Genomic DNA, 22,219 nt, shown 5'->3' on the forward strand with positions numbered 1-22,219 from the left:
AAAGTATTGCTAATTCTCACTCTGTCTTCTTCTATTGACCTAAGTCAGAATGAGAAAAAACACTCCTATGCGGTTGTTTAAAGTTAGCGGACCATTATGAATAAGGGGGATAATGTTTAATTTTACATCATTCACAATGTTAATTAATATGGCATAGTTGATTAGGGTGCTAAATCAATGGGCAGCACCATTCAAAGGCTCACAAAGTGGTTTTCTATTACTTCAAATATTACTTCTTGTACCTGAAAGAATATTGTAATTTAGATGTCCATATGAGCTCAGTATTAAATGATTTTGAATTTTGTATCACAATTTATCATGTTATTTCTAGCCAGGTTTCCCTATCCAGAGTTCCTATCCCAACCATGCCAGAAGAGGAGAAAACAAGCAGTTGGAGCTGTTCTGTGTCGTGTTAAAGTTTCATGAAATTAAATTGTAATATTTTTGATGTCAACTTGCTAATGCTGTTTCTAGAATGTGGTGTTGTACACTTTAGCAACAATGTTTATGTTTGGTGTATGTGTATTAAACATAGTTAATACGAATTGTTAATCATTTGTAGATGGGTGGACTGGCTAAGTCACCTTTAGCTGGGTTGGCAGCACTTGGACTGGGTGGTCTCGGACCGGCTAATAGTGGAGGATTGAGTCCAGCAGGTAACATAACATAAATAAAAAGAATTTGTTATTTTCAAAGTGATATCACTCACTTCTGGGATAAATTAAATTAAATTTATAACCAAAATTTATGAACGATGCGGGACTCGAACCCGCGACCTGTCATGTTGCGTCCGAGCGCTCTTCACACTGAGCCAACCGTTCGAGTGACGTATATCTTACAAAGGGTCGAAAAAACGTACAAATTATTTGGAAAACTGAATAGGCATACAGGACATATATGATTTAATGATTTACAGTATGTATAAACTACTAAACCATTACCAGTGGAAGGCTGATTTGTACAGGATGCCGGCTAGATTATGGGTACACCAATGGCGCCTTTTGCTGCCGTGCAGCAGTAATGCAGCATTATTGTTTCGGTCTGAAGGGCGCCGTAGCTAGTGAAATTACTGGGCAAATGAGACGTAACATCTTATGTCTCAAGGTGACGAGCGTAATTATAATTCCGCTTAGGGTTTTTGGGGTATTTTCATGAACCCTGAGTGGCACTGCATCGTAATGGGCAGCTCGTCTGGTCCCTTATTTTCATTTAAAAAACATAACGGATTGTTTAACGTAATGGTGTGATTAAATGGTCAAGTGTGCGCTCTCCCAGCGTTGGCGGCTCTAGCGGGGTCCCAGCTGCGGACGACCAACGCGCGGAACCAGCCACCCACCACGCAGCAGTCGCACGAGATGACCGTGCCCAACGAGCTGATCGGCTGCATCATTGGCAAGGTAACTATCACACAGCAGCTCGAATTGTCGGGGACCCAGTACTCTGGAAACGGCTGGATCACTTGGCGTTGCGTAGAGACGTCGCTTCATTGTGTGTCTTCAACCGCATTTATCACGGGGAGTGTTCCGAACAGCTGTTTCACCTGATTCCTGCCGCCGAATTCCACCTTCATCCATCCGTAACATAAACCGCATAATGATACCTCGGCTAATGTAAACACAAGTGGCTATAGCGTCTCAAGTGGCCGCGTCGGGTTTGGCGCCAAAACAGCTGGCATCTATATCTTACACAATACAAATTTTGATTTGGATGTGACGTGCGAAAGGGCTACGTCCATAAGAAAAGCACCCAACAATCAGGTCGAAGGCAGCAACATTAAATCTTGATATCTTCTAAAATATACATTCGAATGATAACGATAAAAGACAATTATAATCAAGATGCATCAATACCAAATAATATTACCATGTTTGTTGAGAGCTTTTCGGTGGTCAAATCAAATCATCTTTATTTGCAAGATAAGGTAATAATAAGATGTTGTTGGCTTATTAGTCAGTTCACGTCAGTTCACATTTTAATGTCTGTAACAGTTATAATATACAGTACTACTAGCCGACCCGACAGACGTTGTTCTGTAGATAATAAAATAAAAACTTTTTTATAGGAATTTGCACATAATATTTCAAACCATCAAGAATTATTTCGTAATAAATGCTCCCTGTTGTTATAATGAAATTGTTTCACAGCGGAACTGTCAAACCGTGCGTCAATAAATTCTCTCATAGAAAATATGTCCATACATGTCTCATACAAAACAAATATTGGAAATAAAAATAATTGTGGGTCCAAAATCGAAATAAAAGTATCCTATCTCTCAAGTTGGACTAAACTGCACTCCATTAAAATCGTTCATTAGTTTAGGAGTCCATCGCGGACAAACAACGTGTCACGTAATTTATATATATTAAGATACTAAAAATGGATGTACATCCCAAGCGAACTTAAATTAACATCAATTATACAATAGTTATTATTTCATTGGCTTATTCATTTTTAATCTTTTGGAATAAACCTTTAATTTAATTATAGCTGATTTACATTTAGTTAATCTTGACGTCCACAAAAGCTTCCTTTTAATTTTAAAGCAAGTTCTTATACCCCTGGAGAGCCATCTATGTCGCTTTGTAGAGGATATTTTTATTTTTACAATAGGGAAACATAAATTAAAGAATAGTTATATTGGTAGTGATAGACATTATAAAATTTTCCAGTCGCGTAACAGACATAATTGCGGTCGTTGACCTTACAATTTATGCTCACAATATATCAAAGGGTAGATAGATAAGTATAAAGTCGGGTGCTATATTTGGATAATAAAATTCATATCAGCTATAATTACTTCATTGACTATCATTTAATATTAAGTTCTTAATGTTTTACTACAATTCTCAAAAAGTTCTGTTTCTATTATGTTTTTTCGGTTTGGTGTATCTTTTGAAGAACAAACATAAACTTATTATGCCTACTACTCTGCTAAGTCGAGTTTAGTAAGTCTTTTGTGGGGCGATGTATAAGATTTTACAAAAAGATCCCAGAAAATGTTCAAAACAAATGTATTACGATATTCAAAAGAATTGTTATAAGACGTTTGTGTGGTAAACGTTACTATAACATAAATGACTTTCTTATTGAGTCCACAGATTCGGAATGAAGCGACGGCCCTCAGGCTAATAAATAATAAGTTTAACTGTCCAATATTACTTTGTAAACATATTTTTTGATAGAAAAAAAAGCCCGCTGAGTTTGTTGCGCCCATTCTTCTCAGTTCTGAGGCATTATTTTTGGAATGGGTGGTAGTTTTTCACTTTAAATTAGTGATGTCACATGCTATTTTAAATAAAAATATTTGAATTTGAATTTAACTTACTGGAACAAAAATCCATTTTACAGGCCGGTACCAAAATCGCTGAAATCCGTCAGATCTCCGGCGCAATGATCAGGATATCCAACTGCGAGGAGCGCGAGGGTGGTAGCACTGACCGCACTATTACCATCACTGGCAACCCTGACTCGGTAGCCCTGGCGCAGTACCTGATCAATATGAGGTAAGTCCTTACGGAAGAATGTATTAGATTAAAGAGACAATATCCTTCAATATTTTCCATCCGAAAGCCTTGTCAAAATGTCTTTACCTAGTTTGGTCCACCTTTTTAATCAGTTTTTTTGATATCCCATATTATTCCTTTAATTTTTCAATACCTGTTTTGGGACGTTTCGAAAACATGCCAATTGTGCATCTCCATAAGATAATTTAATACTACTGTTTGGAGAATTTTTGTAACACTCTGATATAGAACTATTTTTAACGGAGAAATGCCTCGCTCATGTGGACGCAAAAACCTTTCAAAATTTATCTATTGATACTCAATTTCAATCAATCCAAAAATCTTTATTCACTGTAAAACTTTAAGTTATTTAGTGCAATTCGGGATGAAGTTAAAAAAGTTACAATAGCATTAAAATGAGTATAACAATATTTATTAACAAAATTTATTAACAAAAAATTTAGAAATATTATTTTTTTCCAACTAAATTTTTAAATTGGTAATATTTTAATATCATTTGGGAGTTTATTATAAAATATAACACAGTCTACGGAGCCTAGTAGATGGTATTGATACTTGTTTCGATATTGACATTATGCACATCACTATTCTTTTTAAATTGGCTAATATGTTTATGAGCGTACAGGTATTAGTGATTATTAGGATTACATATATTTTTAAAAGGTTTGAAATATAATAAAATCTGTAGTGTATCACCAATTCGCAGAAAGAGTGAGTAAAGCTTACTAAATTAAAGAACTATTATCTTGCTCAAACAATTTAAAGCAACAAATGACGATCGAATAATGCAATATTAAGTATTAGGTATTATGATAATACAGATTGGGAATGGAGCGACCGCCTTCAGGATGTTAAATAATAAACTATATTGTATATTACATTGTAATGATATTTATATGAAAAAAACGGCCCGCTGAGTTTCTTGCGCCCGTTCTCAAGTCTTGAGGCATACTTTTTCACAATAATTGCTTTCATATACTATTTAAAAAAAAAAGTTAGGTGAGTTTCAAGTAAAACTTGGTCACTTTTTCCATTGTTTTTTTAAGAAATGTGTTACTTTGCAAAAACGCATTTGGCTGACTTGTTGTGTCTCAAGGTGATTTTAATATGATAAATTACCAACTTAATTTCTCGATATACAATTGTTACATCAAAATCGAAATGTATCTGTCATTTTCTAGGCTAGCTCAGCGGTTTAACCGCAGCAAAACATTAAAATTGATAAACCTATTTAACAATATTTTATTACTATACAAATCAATCTAAAATTCTAATTTTTTTTTTGTACTTAACTAGCCGTTCCCGCCCGCTTCGGTGGGCAAATTTAAAAAGGAAATAAATTAATGAAGGAACGCTGGAAGTCGAAAAATAAGTAGCCATAAACCATCTAGGATAAATTTCGCATCGAATTGTGGTGGTTTCATGTTGATACGATCAGTGGTTTAGCCACAAAGACCATTTTCATGATATATATATAGCAAATTTCATCAAGTGATAAAAATGATTAGATACTCCGTTAATAATGTGTTCTATTCGAACATGCAACGAGATCCGTGAACCAGTCGCTGATAGGTCGAAGCGTCCCATACAATGTCCTGTCCCGCTCCCGCAGTGTGGAGCTCCAGAAGGCGAACCTGGAGGGAGGCTCGAGCGCAGGGTCCAGCAGCCCGCTGGCGTCCGCAATCCCGCTGGCCCAGCTCCTCAGCAAGAGCGGCGCGCTCGGGGCACTCAGCTCGCTATCGGCCCTGGGCGGCCTCACGGACCTGCTCTCCAACCCTTCGCCCTCGCCCCCAGTCCAGACCACGGGCGTGCACCGGTCGCATAAGTTCTCGCGCTCCAGGCAGGACGACGACTCCAAGCCCACCAAAGATCGCTCTAAATACAGCCCCTACTAACTCACTACTTCCCACTTTGGAGGTTTTTATCGTTTGAAACCAATCACGTTCTATACATATAGACAAATCACGAATATATTCAGTTCAGGTATGCTAGGGACAGTGAGAGTTGACACATGACTAAGGAGAAAAGTGTGCTTACATTGTCATAAAGCACACTTTTGCCGTTGCTCTATCAGACTGCCAATGATAAGTTCTTATATGCGTATAGAATGTCATTCTTTGAGACAGTATTTAATGTTTTTATGGTATATTTTGGGTATCATGTACTCACCAAAGACTACTTTAAATATATCTTAAAAAAATATTTAAAAATTATTTTTATCTTCAGAATCTATAGAAAGTTTTAAGAATTACTCTTGATTAATTCCTTATTGAAGTTCGCGAACCACAGATTACAAATATTTTCAGTTGCCACTCAAAGTAGTGCGTTTGTGATAAAATATCAGAATATAAACAGAAATGCGCATATAAATATCCCATGGGAACATTAAACTACTGTGAATGTCCTTAGTGAAATATTTGAATAGCTGTCACTGAATTTGTGGAAATACCAGAGGTGTATTGGTTTTTACTGCTTTGGCGTGTAGGACATGCGTGGGGTAATAGTTATTCATGCAACTGTTGTGTAACTAGGGGTATTAAAACACGAATGTGGGTTTATCATGATCATTATAATGATAATAGTATCACATGAGTGTTTTAATACCTAATTATCAACAGTTGCATACAAGACTTTATCTACACCCAGAATATGAATCCTCTATAAAAGATTCTGAAACAGTTAGCTTACTGCTAACATTAAAAATGCCAGTCCTAGTAACCATTACATCATCCAAACGAGTGTTGTAATGAAAACGCATGATGTAATGTTGTACTGAATTTCATTACAACACTCGTTTGGATGATGTAATGGTTATTAGGACATAGGGTGTTTTAATTTTGGTAATAAGCTAACTGTTTTAGAAACTTTAATAGAGGGTTACAAGCATGGGTGTAGATAAAAATATATTATATCACCAATAAAGTTATGACCTGTCTCTAGTATTGCCATAAGGTCAGTGTGGATAATAATCCCCTCACAAATTTAGTAAACCACGTTTTTACACCTAATATTATAGAAGAGACTCACACCTAATTCAATAACAATATTTTAATTTTTTATTCAAATATTGATAAAGACATCACTGACATAGGTAGTGCTAACTGGGAATTTGACAATGACACACTGTCAACCATATTGACAGATGTCACGCTAAATTTCCAGCAAGTTTCAGGTGATAGATTAGAATAAGTAGAATAATATAATCTCCGATATTATGTAAAATTCTAGAAATTAACGCAGGTTTTTGTGCAATTTCGTTTTATTAATTTATACGGTTTAGGCTAATAAAAAAGAACAAGACTGATACTTGATTCAAAAAAACCAGGCAAATAGGTAAAAGGTAATCTATCGCTTGACAGGTCGCTTTCTATGTTTAGTTATAACTAAAGAGTTATGTCTAAAAAGTATTTTATTTAAAAATTACAATTATTTATAAATAATAACCAGTGGGAGGCTCCTTTTCACAGGATGCCGTACGGCGCGTATTTCTGCCGTGATGCAGTAATGAACTGTGTATCGGTCTCAAGGGCGCAGTAGCTAGTGAAATTACTGGTCAAATGAGAACTAACATCTTGTGTCTCAAGGTGACGAGCGCAGAATTTTTGGGGTTTTCAAGAATTCTGAGTGGCACTACATTGTGATGGGCAGGGCGTATCACCATCAGCTGAACGTCCTGCTCGTCTCGTCCATTATTGTCATAAAAAAACTCTTTTCCCAAAAATAAATTGTGTAGCTTACTCCACACGACGAACCTAATATTTTATAGACTCCTAGTCGAGAAGAGAGTGTTTATTAGTATTAATGTTTTATTTTTATATAAAAAAAAACTAAATAATTGATGTCATAAAAACAAGCCTATGAAAGATATAATAAAGTCGACTCATAAATAATAGGGAGTCGTGTTAATAAGAGCTGGTATCATTATTCTGAGCGCCATTTTTTTTCTTGACGCACACAGATTATCAATTGCTTCGATTTGTTTGACAGCTGTAGTCTTGTTCTCTTTTATAAGTTTATGACTACTAAATAGTGCCTAAACAGATTTTGGTTAATTCCTTTTCATTAAATGTCGAACTGATTCAATCCAAAGATCATAAAATAGTCCGAATCGAGAGTCACTTATTTTATATACTTCCATATAAGTAGGATATTAAGCGTAAGTCTATTTACTAAGTCCTCGTTTGATAGAAATCATTGTCGAACATTACACGGCGTTTGAAAAAGAATCTCCATTTTTTTATTTTTGAGATCAGACTAATTTATCTGTGTATTTATTAAATTTGACGAGATATGAAAAATGAAACAAGGTTTATTTGCCTTGAAATCAAACGTGATTGACAGAATTATTTTGTATGCAATAAGAATCAAAATAGTTTCGACTAACGAAAAGTAGGGATTGTGACAATAGTAGGTAATATAGTAAGGGGTGCTTAAAGGCTTTAGAAGTTAGAGAGCGCTTCGCACATGATGTATAAAAACTATATGAAATCGAACTACAGGGTGTATGGTAAGACATCAAAATTAATTAAATTTCCTTTAATAGAATATATTGATTATTCAAGATTCGCTATAGAAGGTTCAACAACATGCATCAAATAATTTAAAAACAATATTTTTTTTTCTTTGTCAAGTCGTCATAATATAACAGCGGGCTACTGTTGTATGATACCTATATGTTATGATAAAACAAACTTCGTACAGTTATCCGATTACATACTAAAAATTTTGTGATAGATAATCCATAAATTGAAGGAGTTTCAATCTCCGATATTCGTCTTCAAACAATTAGACACGAGTTTCGCCTCTACACGAGACATCCTCAGGAGATGTTGACTCGCCAAACTCTGGCACGAGACTGAATTGAAGAGACGGAAACCGTTCTATTATTCCATTCTTTCCGGATCATTCAATTCTCTCCTGAGGATGCCTCGTTTAGAAGCCAAACTCGTGTCGAATTGTTTGAAGACGAATATTGGCGGAATTAACTCTCAAGAAAACTCAAAACATTTGGATAATTGTGGATTTCCGCAAAATAACGTCTACTTCAATAGAGTTTCAATCTCAACGTAATCAATCGTGTTTGTAAATTACATCTTTTTTCAACTAAAGCTAAAATAATAAATAAATCTAAAATTTTAGAAATCATATTTTAATTACCGTTTATTTTGTTCTAAGATATGATGGTGACCGGATGACTTTTTTTTTGTCACAGAAACATGCAAACGAAGAATACGTATAAGAAAGCCCAAAGTCCTAATGAAAAAAAAATGTTTTGGCAATTGAAATCCGTAGTTTTAATGAAAAAATATACTTTTATATTTTATGTTGGATGTCGCGTCTCGCTAATATATTTTAAATACTTAACATAACCAAAATTATTGTGAGTGAAATTTCGTCTATTGATTTGATTTTATTGAACTGTTTCATTGGGGTTTGTTTCTTAATCTTTCTAGAATTATCACAGAGTGTTATGGGTAGTTGATGCCAAGTAGATATATACAAAAGTTGCATCGTATTGTCTGTCTAAAATTACTATTATCTCTTTTTAATTTTAAAAGAGTTTGAGCAAAACACGCAATTTTCATTGAGACACTCAGGTTAATATTTAATTCCATCACTTGACTGCGCAATCCTCAATATTTCACTTTTGTGTCGAATAGCGATTAAAATTTAAAAAGGGTAATGTGATTCGGATATGTACAATGGTGTTCGTGAGTTCAGATTTATAAATTAAACATAGTTTGTTTTTAGCAAGTTTCACCTAAGCAATAAGTATTTTAAATCGTGTGTTGCCCAAGAGTTGGTTTAAATTTTAAACTATTTAGTATCGTGATAAGAGTACAGGTAAGCCCCTCTATAACGCGTTATAGTCTACCGCAGTAAAGTGGTATATCCATATAACGAGTCCATACGAACTTGTAATTCATAATAATAATACTTAATCACAATTCGTAACAAGTATTTACAATTGATCGATTAGTTTTACCATTTTGATGAGGTTTTTAATACACAAATTTAATAATTTAATTTTTTAATTGCTAACTTAATAATTTGTATTACAAAGTGTACTCGAAGCTAATTATGAACTGTACAAATCATTATAAATTTCACAGTACAGAAATATGTATGCATTAAGTATATGGGGAAATACTCGTGAATTACGGCGGATTGGAATCGCGTTATATGAAAACGATTTATAAGCATACCGCGTTATAGGGGGCATTACTGTATTGTGTAGATTTAGTGCGGAATGTTTTCTATACTAATGGGGTAAAGGCAAAGAATTATACTAATCTCAAACATTCACTACCAACTAGCAATGTCTGAGGCTAAGAATGAATAACCGGTTCCAGTTAGTGACACAAATGAGCGCACCGAGGCTTGTTGCACCGCGGGCAGCGAAATTTTGACATTAGTATAATGAAATAGATTTGTAGGTAGTTAGTGCTAGACACGGCGTTGTATTGCCTCTACATCATTTGATACGTTAGATTAACTTAAAATCGAGGTCCAATTCGAAAGTTTTTAATATTAGACGTAGGACTAGGTGGGGATGCTAGTGATTTGGCCGCCGCTCTAATTTTATTTATAATTAAAATCATGTTATTTTAAGATAATTGATGTTTTCATACCTTTTCAGGAATCGTATTACTCGCTAGTAACGTTAAGCAAAATATTGTTTTAAGTATAAGTAAATACTTAATAAAATCATTGCGATCAATGTGTATTTATTTTACCTTGTCTTTCTTGTTTTGGGGCCGCTTACACTGGCGAAATTTACTTAAATTTGGTCTTATTAAATGAAAGACATTACTATCACCGCTAGCATATTTATGTTCTCCTGGTGTCTATGTTGTGCGCATGACGTCAGAATGATAAATATTATAAAGATATATTCGCATCATACATAAGACAATCTCAACTAAGTCGGCATCCGATTTGTTAAATACCTAGTATAATAATGCAGTAGTAAATATTCCAAGAGATACTGCATTTTTGTTGTTTGAATATCACCAAGATGGTTGTTTTAAGTTAATTTAGTTCGAAATTTCGTCTAAATTTTTTAACCAATTTCTATAATTCGATATTATTATACACGTTCGTTTCACTTGAAATAAAATATTAATTTAATTATATATCAATAAATTGTTCCTCTCTTATTCTACAAATAAGGAATTAATTTGATAAACAATGAATTAGGTCCTAATGTCTACACAATCTGTGACAACTTTTCTAATAATAATGCTCTGAAATTTTAATCATAACAAAATTTTAAATATTTATTTTTAACATTTTAGCCAACTTTTTAGTAAAATTTCGCCTGTGCGGCAAGGTCTCAAATATTTAATGGTTAATAGGGTTGTGTTTGGCTACAGAGTTTATTTTATTAATAAAATGTGTATGTTAGTTAAAGTGGTTTTAATAACCATTAACCAAAACACGCCAACAGAATACCCTGCCGACTAGCAAGTTAAGCTTTCTATTCGAAAACAATCTTAGAAAGATTGTAAAATATGTTAGATGGCCTATAACATATGAGTTATTTGTATAATAATAAAGTGTCCTTCAAGATCCACGCCATATCCTGCCTACCAAGGCAATCCTGTGATACCTGAAATGCTGTATTTTGGTTCACCGCGTACCCACTCCTACAGCTCACAGGATCACCCACATCCCGGTAAGAATTTTCCTTTACATATAATTTTCGTCCTAGTTACTTCCACATTAATAATCTCGCTGATCAGGGTGCCCGAGAAGTTGACGTCCAAAGCTAAAATTTGAAAGCCTCATGGTGATGAGTATCCTAACCATCCATAGGTATTTTGTACGATTTTGCGTAGTGTAGGAGATAATACTTTTTCTCCTTTTATCCGCTTTTTTCACCTAATTGAGGTTTAGGACTTTTTTCTAATTTTTCTGAACACTTTTAGTTGATAATTATTAACTACAGTTGCAATAACCACATAAGAAACTATGAATAGTTTAGACACTGCGGAACTAATTTAGAATTGAGTCGTAAGTTCAAGATAACTGCTCGAGCTAAATTCATGAAAATGTTCAAGATATCAAAAAATAAATAAAATGGGGAGCCTATGGCTTCTATTTTTAAAAACTTTCCAGAACATTGGCCAATAAAATGAGCCGAACTCAAATTTTAGCTTTGGTCGTAACTTCTCGGCCACCCAATCGAACACAATTTTCCTGTACCAAATCTCCATTCGATCCGACAGCATTTATTTGTTTTTACATTACATGTTACTTGTATTCTAATTACTGGATATAATACGATTAATTATTAATACTTTAAAAGCCGTGTCATGCGGGTTATTTTTTTACTTTGTTTTGTTATTCTCATGATGCAACGCATTAAATCAACTTGACCGTCGCTCATTGAGATTTAATTAAATGCTAAATTGAGACATTTTTCTTTATACATTTTACTGGCTGCCGGCAGTGCTATAAATCATCGGTGCTCTCGGGTCCGAGACCTTTCGTGACTGTCCCACTTCTAAGGACGTAGAAAGTCCTCAGCATGGACATGATGAAGTTATATTTTAGTTTCAACAGCGGTATGACTTCCACGACCTGAAAATTGTTACGCTTTCTTGCTCTGACAAACGACTCGAGCGATGTGCCGCGATTTATAGCAGCGTGGCATCTTTATAGTAGTGATAATATTGAACAGTTATATAAAGTTTCGAACGGGTTTTACAGGATCACCATGGAGACTGCGGGGCTGCCCCTGCCAGGGTACCACTACATCGCCCCCAACCACATCGTGAAGGCTCCGATACATTGAATGGGGTTCGGTGGCCAGCCCCCGCAAGCTGCGTACAACACAGGGCGCCACTACTTCATACCACAGCAGCACGGAGCGCTGGCCCCGATATACTTCTACAAGTGAACGCGACCAAATACTCCCCGGGGAAACAATTGGCAAATAGCCGAATGTATGTTTACATTTGTTACAAGTTTATAAGTATTTTAGATATTCTTATATTTATTCTCCACTATTGTAAATCGGAGCGCGAAGTATGACTCTTGAATTTGTTCGTTTATCGTAAAATTTAATGGATTTTGGAACTTCTTACTGCAAGTGTATTGAAGCGACTGATATTGGTATGTCATTGTCCGCGACCTGTGAATGACATCGTGCGAAGTTTCGTTCATTCGTCTCGGACCTCAACAGCGGGTGTTCGATCGAATTTACTATGGAGTTAACCGATCAAGGAACTAAACTGTCGGATCCATGGTTAATACTCAATTAATTCAAAATGTCGGCGTAGAACTCGCGGTTGTAGGTAGAAGATAGACTAGAGAACAGAGTGAGAGGTTTAAAGACAATATTTGTATATACAATAATAGTAATCGCCTACACACAGGTGTAACACTAGACAACTTTACGATCTATTCATTTGACATTTCGGCATTCTGACTATACGCTTCGTATCCCTTGTAAAAATATCCTTTACAATGTGTGTAATTTTTGTATACCTTTTGAGAATTGAAACAATGATTAGATCGTAATTTGTACAGCAACTGCGCAACAGGGCGCAGTAATCGCAACCGGTGGGATCAAATCCTTTAGGAGAATTACATTAAAGAGGGGACAGAGAGAACGTGAACAATTCAAATATATCGTTTTAATTCATATATGAAATCAAAAAGACGTTAGTTATAAATAGTGTTGCTAAATGTGATAGCCTTCTTATTTATTTTACATAAAGATCTCTCGTTGTAATTATATATAGACGTGAATGAGACTGACATCTAAGTATAAAGCGTACTTAGACTGGGCTGTCTTATCTTAACCTCGCAATAATTTCAGCTGTCAAATGACTATTTTTCCATAAACTTAGTATACTTGAGTAATAGAGAAACATTCTTCTCATTACGGCGAGACTAAATTTAAAATGTACACGTGTGTTAGAAAGGAAGAAGAAAGAAAAAATGTTTATTGACGTCATTACATACATTTTGATAATAGTTCTTAAAGTTATACTATTCTAATTATGATCTAATGACGCCAATGGGCCCCCAACTCAGCATAGTTCGTCTTCCGTGGAAACCCAGAGAGCGCTACTAACGCGCAGTCGTATCACACGAAGGTGTACAAACTATTAATTCTCTATGAGCACTGAGCACAAAATAGTAAAACTTGGATCTAAAATTAAAACTAAAGAATTTTTTTTTTTCAGAACAATACAATTAAACTTGCGATTGCCACTCAAAACAAACAATTTTTTTTAAATATTTTAAATTGATTTTTGGACATTAATGAGATATTCCTTGTATTTTAATTTAAATAGCCCTAAACTAACGCAGTTCCGTATGGAAGGCGGGATATTATTCTATATTATTATATTATATTGTTAGTGATGTGAAGTTATTTGCTTTTGGTCCATTCCTATGATAAAATATATTGATAAACGGAGTCGTATTCACGTATGCAATATTATATTTTTTAACACATATTTTCTTAAATGATTATAATCTTAAGAAAATAGAGTGTTTACTGCGTACATAAAATGTAGTATTTAGCATTTTAGTGCATATTATGTTCTACGAAAATAAACATCACGAAAGTAGTATTGTAGAATCAGTATTTATATGTGAAATCTTTCTTTAGTTGGATTGTTGCTGATATGTAATAACATAATCTAATACAGAACACGACACATTATATTTTTTAATCAATATACTTTGAAATACAGAACAATAACGATACTTAAACACTAAAATTAAAATGCGGTACAATTTCACAGGAGACTAATGGACACTAAATTGTTTCATGGTGAAGACCATGCCAGATCTATGCCGTCTCTTTCTCACACTTAGGTTTTTTAGGTAAGGATAGTTATCTCACACAGGGTTCGTCTATTACTGTTGTATACTTAGTTTATGATAAAAACGAAATCAAAGATTATGCTGAGTGAAGTCTGAGCAAAGTCTAAGTACGCTGTATAGATCTCAGCCAGAGTCGAGCAATTTCATTGGTTAGGGGATCAAGGCCAAAGATTGTTGAAGTTTTTTTAAACATTATGAATGTTGTGCATAATTACTAAATTATTTTGAGAAAAACAAACATGTAGGGGTTTATTTATGTATGTGAATAGGTTTTTTTATTTTATCACCTTCTCCAGACTGCTCACGAATAGTTAGATCGACAAGGTAGATATTATATTTGTGGTTAGACATGTTTCTGAAATAATAAAATTGAAAAACATTAAAAAAATATTAGGATAGCTCTAATGTTATGATTATTCATGTTTTATTGTCACTCATAGAAGTTAGTGGCTTGAGTGTATAAGGGACTTCCTGTCAATATTAATTTACTGAAAGATATTTTATGAATGCAAGATGTGTCATTTGATAACCGACTGAGGCTTGGAAGAGTTTTTCTCTGTCGACGGTATCTAAATATTTTTGTACTAAAACAATGTGGATTTTCAAAAATATAATTGTATATTTAAATATGTGTCGATGTGGTTAGGAAGTCCCTAATTTTATTTTATTCAAGCTGCCATATATTGTATGTCTTTATTATACATTAATTTTCTTCGATTCTTAGCGTCGGTCACGTGACTTATGTGCCAAGCGTATAGATTGAAATAGTAGATAATATTCTTATAGGTATCTGTTTAAATATTTCCTTATATTGGTCATAATATATATATATTTGTAGGTCATGTTTAACTTAAAAATTTATCAATTTTAACCACTTTATATTACTTTGCACCGTAGTGGTAAGATTTATGAAATTAAGTGGAATTTTTTCGATGCATATCCTTGATACATATTTCCCTAGTCTTCCCCCGTACATTGTTAATATTAAGATATTGTATAGCTAATCCATGAGATAAAAGATGTGCCAAATTTGTGTCAAATTGAGTGCATAATATTTTAAATTATTACTGATGTACATTGCTAGTCAAATTGGTCTGATGAAAAGACATGTTTATTAAAATTAGTTTCTAGTCAAAATTTTTATTCAATTGGTTTATCCGGTAGATTTTATTATTACAAGTCTGAATTATATTTCGTTATTTCTATTCTAGCCGTTATTTATATTTATATTAACCGTACTACGTTATCGCTTCGAGAAGTTTACATTTAGCAATAAATGATGAAATCAATTATGTGTGTGTGTGTGTGTGTGTAATGATATAATTGCAAATAAGACGATGTATAGAGCTTCGTACCGTTAAGAGTACCACAGGTATACATAGAATTTAATTGGTAGAGATGCCTTTTACCGAAAAAGGGTAAATTAGAAAAAATGAAATTTTATGCTGTGATGAAGATTGGGATGCACTTTTGTGTGGTAAATGTCAACTGTAGAAATTTGATGGTAGGTGTATAATGGACTGTAGGACTTCTATGCTTAGCTAGTTTTAATATGGCTAAAGAATCTATAAGCCAAGTTAAGTAATGTACAAAATGCCAGATAAGGTACAATAAAGCCATTGCACTTGATGGTTACAGTCAAAATATAAAAATAGTCACGCTTCAAAGTAAAAATCACATGACAACATTATTTGTAGAGTGTTATGGCGCCTCTCCACAATCGGCGATTACACGCGAACACGATCGTCGCCGATCATCATCTATAATAATCGTAGTGATCGCGGCAATCGATGACTTGTCGGTTTTTCATGATATAAAGGGAATTCGCGTGTAGATGCGTGCACGTGCCCACACCATCTCCGGTCAATTATTCAAGTGACTAGGATAGGATAATAAGTTAAATTTACTAGGGTAGGTATTATTTACTTTGTTCCATTAAGATAAATGCTCAAACACCACCATTTCTCTTCTTCGTTTTTTTTTTTATACTTCTCGTTCAACTCAATCGACAAAATGATTGTATACTGTCCTGTCTGTAACTCTTCTTTACCAGTAGGAGGCTCGTTTGCACCAGAAGTCGGCTAGATTATTGGTACCACAACGGCGCCTATTTCTACCGTGAAGCGGTATTGTGTAAATATTACTATGTTTCGGTGTGAAGGGCGCCGTAGCTAGTGAAATAACTGGGCAAATGAGACTTAACATCTTATGTCTCAAGGTGACGAGCGCAATTGTAGTACAGCTCAGAATTTTTGGGTTTTTCTAGAATCCTGAGTGGCACTGCATTGTAATGGGTAGGGCGTATTAATTACCATCAGCTGAATGTCTTGCTAGTCGCTTCCCTTATTTTTATAAAAAAAAGCGTCTATCTTGAAGGACTGCAGCTCAACAAATGATCTCAGGCGATCGTGTTGCTTAGACGATAATCAACGATTAACTTGCCGATCACAGACGATCATCGCCGATAGTGGAGATGGGGCTTTTGAAGGATACGCGTATATAATAACTTACATTTCAACATATTGAAACTCTAAGTTCGGTTGTTTGTAAGTGCACGCCATTTTCTACGAACTTTGTATTTAGGGATTGGTTTTTGACAAACTTTGTAAATGGGTAGTTGAATTTCCCAGGTGGATCTGTAACTCGGGAGGTATGATACGGAAATATTTTCTCTTTCAGTGCTACTAGCTCAGACTAAAGAAAAATGTTAAGACGGAACTCTGCGGACCGCGAAGTGAGGCAAACTATTAAACATGTGATGCGTGGTCGGTATTGCCATGCTACTTTTGAAATTTTTATCAAAATCAAAAAAGTAATTTCGGCAATTTAATACCGTTTTTATGTACGATAAAACAATAGACAAGGTGTCAATTAACATTAGGGGACGTAGGGGAATGGAAATGGGACAAGCGTTTTAGAAGGAAAATATTGGGTATTTAATTTAAATAAAGAATTAAATTGAGAATCTCATCCTTTTTGAAATGTTATCCCATCGGGGCTTTCCCTTTTGAGGATATTATCTTTCACACGTGCGTTTTCACTGTTACTTAATTTTAATTTTATTGTATGTTTAGAAGTGAAGCCACTTCTATGTTCATAGAGTCTTAACCTTTTCTTTGGTCTGAGTTTACTAGATGGTTGTTAAACGATCATAATAAGCTCTCCAATACTCACGTTAAATTCATACTGCAGCCTGCAGAAGTTAATTAGGTACCACGATTAAATGACGTCATAACGAACTACGCGTATTGACGCGTCGAGGGCGAATTTGGTGGGTGGGTGTGAACGGAGGGAGGGGAAGTTCCTCGAAAGAGCCAAGTTGATGTCTGTTGGTTGTACTGTAAAAATGGTATTTTTTAATAATATTTTTATCATAAACTTGAATATTTAATACATCAGTGTAGGTACGCTTCATGTTAACGTTGTTCAATGTATTTAGTACAATCATATTTTAATTATTGTAGTATTAAATATACCTAGTGTTAATTTGTCACGTATATAACATTTTATTATACTAATAGTTTGCAATAATAAAACAATGTGCATCATCTTTAGGTAAGTGTAGGTCATAGTATTTATTTATCATTTTCATTTGCTCAATTATGGATGGACATTTATGGATTTTTAACGATTTGTTAATGAATGGTACGTCGTCGTTTTATTCGCCATTTGGAGTCAAATAGTCTTAGATAATTTAATAGGTACATGTAGGTATTATATTGTCAGCGGGTATCGGGTTACGGCAGTCTCTTATGCCCTTCCCCGCAACACCACCCGCTACCCGCTGACATCTATAGTACCCCGCCCCGCCAGCATCTGTCATCCCGTGAGACGGTCGCGCATGAAGTTGTCTGACCCACTCGGGTGAGGCATCGCGATAGCTACGCAGCACCACAAATCATTATTAATAATAAGCTAGCTAAAATCGCTTATTATACATAATTTTTCAAAAGGTCGGTATATATCTTAATCTATAGATATCATTACCACTCATCTAGTTTAGTTGCGTTTTCGCAAATCCGTGGTGCGGCTTCATTCGTAAAATAAAATCACTAAGAAAAATTCTTCGAATAGAATTCAGTAGATAATATTTATAATCTGAGGTTAAGTTGATGTTGTTTTTTAAAATTATTGTATTACATCTTACGTTTTCTGGAGTTCCGGTTTAACAAATTAGTATAGGACTAATTCGCAAAGACAAAATGGCGACGGTTCTAACATTGTATCTGTTGGTTCAAAGTAGATGTATCCACTTATTATTGTTGCCAAAATTGTGTAAAGGATAGTTGTATACGGTAAGTTATTGAGAACGATCATAATGTCGTAGAAACAATTAATATTAATTGCTCATTTATATTATTGTCAATATTATTTAGTTTACTAACATTACTTAAAAGACGTAGGCAGCTTTAGTTATTATGTTTATTAATTGTTATGGTGTTGCAAAGTTTAATCTTTTTAGTATAGTGTTTATTATTTCACAGACGAGCTGTGTAATGTAGTGCCTTTAGTTGAATTCATCTTTTTTTCAAACATGGATTTCGTTTTTGTACTATTTGATTGACAGGGTCGAAACTCATCATATTGAGCATAATATATAAATGAATACTATTATATTTTTATGTTTACACATACGTTAATATTTAATTGACATTTTCATGATCATTTTGAAATTATGGTTATTTGACTATTTATCTGCTACAGTCTGTTCGCCGAGAGATGATTATCATTACATTATTATGGTACGAGCCACGAAAATATATAAAACCGCGACCGTAAAAATAAGTAACGGACCGCTATTTGTACAAGTGTATGGTATGTATTTTTTTCTTTCTTTTTCAACTCATGGCGAACAGTGTATCAGCTTATTTTACACGTGTACAGATTTGATGTGATAGGGTTGTGTCATTTGTTATCCGTATACAATATTGAATTATATTCGCTAAATTGTTTTCTCAAATAAGTAAATTGCATAATAGAACTAAATTGTGTAGGTCAGGGTAAATAGGGAATCACAAAGTGATCTAATGAAGGTAACTCATACTTTAGGTAACGAAGGAGGTATCGTTGTTTCAGCTTCAAACAATGGCACATTATAAAGGTCATACGTCACGCTATCTGAAATGACTTTGTTCTGTCGAAGTGGGTTGTGGTTTCTTTTCTAATTTAGTATTAACTGACGACTGATACTTAAGAATGTTCCAAATCACTGACCTCTACTATATGTATACCACTGGTCTGGCGGCTGTCAAAGTGCTTTTGTGCCTGTTTTTGATATTCGCCATTTTGGCGCTGTTGGTCGTGTAGCGAGAGTCTGCGGTACTAAAACTAGTTGATTCTTGAAGTATAAATAACACAGAAAACGAACGAAATCAATTCAAAATGCAAAAATACTTCCGAATATTGTACGTTCCTTCGCAGACATTTTTATTATGCGTCAAAATTAGTTCTCTAGACGCTCGAGAGTGGCGCTTCAAATAGGCACAAAAAATTTGCTGTCAAACATATGTAACAGCATGTCCAGTGGTATTTATGCAGGTCAGTGTTCGAAATGCACTCAAACTGTCAATCTGCTGACTTACAACACTGCTTTTTAGATGAGCATTTAAACTTAAACAGATATTAAAAAGTCAGTATTTTTATGCGTTTATTTTTTAATTTATCTACGCACCCTTTGAATTCTAAAATCCGTGATATAATATAAATATTTTAGATACAATTTCTTACGTGCAGTAGGTAAATGTAAGCACTTATACCAAATACAAATGCACGTTTGATAAATGTAGGCGTGTTCGAAATTGTAGTACAATCTGACCTTCTTCATAGTGTGTAAGTTGTATTGATACAGTCCACTTTTTCTGTACTATTTAAGGACAGCCACGGTATTGTCCGACCCAATGGGTACTTAAATTATGAATACAGATATATCTTTTCTTGCATGTATTTCATAATAATTCTTGTCTAAATGTAAGTACACCCGTAGATTTTCTTTGTGCAATCGATGTCCACTTCATATCTCTAAATATCAATGTAATTGTCGACATATCTTTTTCTGAATTCAATTGTTTATGAAATATAAATGTTGTACGTACGGTAAACAGTCTGTTATAATATAAATTTTCATATTTGTTTGTGTTTATTATTTTACATTAATAAAGTGTGTATATAATAACATGAGTTTTTATTATACTTACCACAGTGTATCCGTCCGTTTGTCTCAGTTGTTGGTTCGATTCTCAGACTGGGTCAACCAATATCATGCCGATACAATAGAGAGAGGAGACATTCATTTGGCTTATGTACGGTCCACAGCGTTCTTTATGTGAGGACAACGCCTCTACTGTATACCAGCGGCTGTCAAAGGGCTTTTGTGCCTGTTTGATATTCGCCATTTTGGCGCTGTTGTCCATGTAGAGTCTGCGGTACTAAAATTAGCGATGACAACCTCAACAAACATCGATAGATGGTGGGAAAATATTTACAGAAAAAATGTATAAATAACACGGAAAACGAACGAAATTAATTTAAAATGCAAAAATACTTAGTATTGGACGTTCCTTCACAGTATTACGTTTGTCATTATGTACGTCAAAATTAGTTCTCTGGACGCTCGCGAGCGGCGCTTCAAATAGGCACAAAAAAAATTCTGTCAAATTTATGGAATAGCCTGTCCAGTGGTATTTATACAGGTCAGTGGGACAAGGCCTCAGACCAAGGATAAAGTATATACCTGGATGTGAGATCACAACATACAAAAATTGATAGGAATAGGAGAAATAAAAAAGGAAAAGGAGTAAAACAATATTTTGTGTCTTTGATAGAATTTGTTTGTTTGTTGGGCGCAAATTTCACTTAGCCTCTCATGCAATGGCGCGCCACGAGGCATTTGAAACTTGATACCGCACGCACTGGATACATAGGCTGCACTAAAAGTAACGGGAATGGAATATTTTCACTGTTCCTGTCATATTAAAATCTTTTTAATTGAAAACTCCCTGGTTTTAAAAATCGAATACCATTTATTTATTTAAAAAAAGATTCTCGGTCTTGTCAAACTTGTTTAGTCGCTGAGAAAATGGAATTGACTCGAGAAAATTCGAAATGGTTTAATACAAAAACAGTATGTTGACCGGATGATTTCTGCATTTGGTGATGAAGTACCATCCAAAACCATAATTTATCGCTGGTTTTCTGAATTTCAACGTAGACGTGTCAAGCTCAGTGATGATCCCCGTCAAGGTCGTCCAAAAACTGCAGTCACCAAAGAAAACGTTGATGCTTTGCGTAAGCTGATTTTCATCACCTGAAGAAGCTGTGGACGCCTACAAAACGGCCATTTTGGAGACCCCAACTTCCGAATGGAATGGTTGCTTCAATATTTGGTTGACAGACGACCCAGTTTGATTACCGCTAACTAATAATTTGAGTATCCTTGAATTATTATTGTGACCAACGCTATTGTTTCTGGGTAAGGAAATATTCTGACACTTTTACTTAGGTACAAATAAAAATAATTGTACCTATAGATTATTTATTGATTAGTATAGATTTTGAGAACCTTGTCCGACGCATAGATGATGCGTGCGTCTACAGATCCCATAGTGGTAACGCAGAAAGAAATTATCTCATAGACTGCGTTCAAACGGAAATTGATGACGTGCTTGCACAGATCTTGCAAATCGTAGTCTGGGATGATTTCAACGGGCACAGTACCCAATGGCTTGGGTCAGGCACCACAGACTACGTATAGCGGTCTGTTCATAATTTTGCATGGGCGTATGGTCTGTCCCAATTGGTTGAGTCGCCAACGCGGCTCCCGAATGAAGATAGCGGCATGCCGTTGTTAT

At 34.7% G+C, this 22,219-nt stretch overlaps 2 protein-coding genes across 4 annotated transcripts in view; one reads left to right on the plus strand and one right to left on the minus strand.

Annotated features, from left to right (window-relative positions):
* Positions 1-20,544, plus strand: part of LOC126965039 (poly(rC)-binding protein 3) — a 137,176-nt gene extending 116,632 nt beyond the window's left edge. For 2 of the 3 annotated variants that reach the window (XM_050808468.1, XM_050808467.1), the window contains 4 exons: positions 563-656; positions 1,276-1,397; positions 3,349-3,503; positions 5,137-10,245. In XM_050808468.1, coding sequence (XP_050664425.1) covers positions 563-656; positions 1,276-1,397; positions 3,349-3,503; positions 5,137-5,419 — 654 coding nt within the window. In that variant the 3' untranslated portion in view covers positions 5,420-10,245. Of the gene's footprint in view, positions 1-562; positions 657-1,275; positions 1,398-3,348; positions 3,504-5,136; positions 10,246-12,239 lie in introns of those variants that run through there. The other variant, XM_050808469.1, reaches the window with a different exon arrangement.
* LOC126965076 (ELMO domain-containing protein 2) overlaps positions 1-22,219 on the minus strand; it is a 250,333-nt gene that overhangs the window by 55,624 nt on the left and 172,490 nt on the right. The window lies entirely within an intron of this gene.

This window comes from Leptidea sinapis, chromosome 6, assembly GCF_905404315.1.
Source record: "Leptidea sinapis chromosome 6, ilLepSina1.1, whole genome shotgun sequence".
NCBI classification, from domain to species: domain Eukaryota; kingdom Metazoa; phylum Arthropoda; class Insecta; order Lepidoptera; family Pieridae; genus Leptidea; species Leptidea sinapis.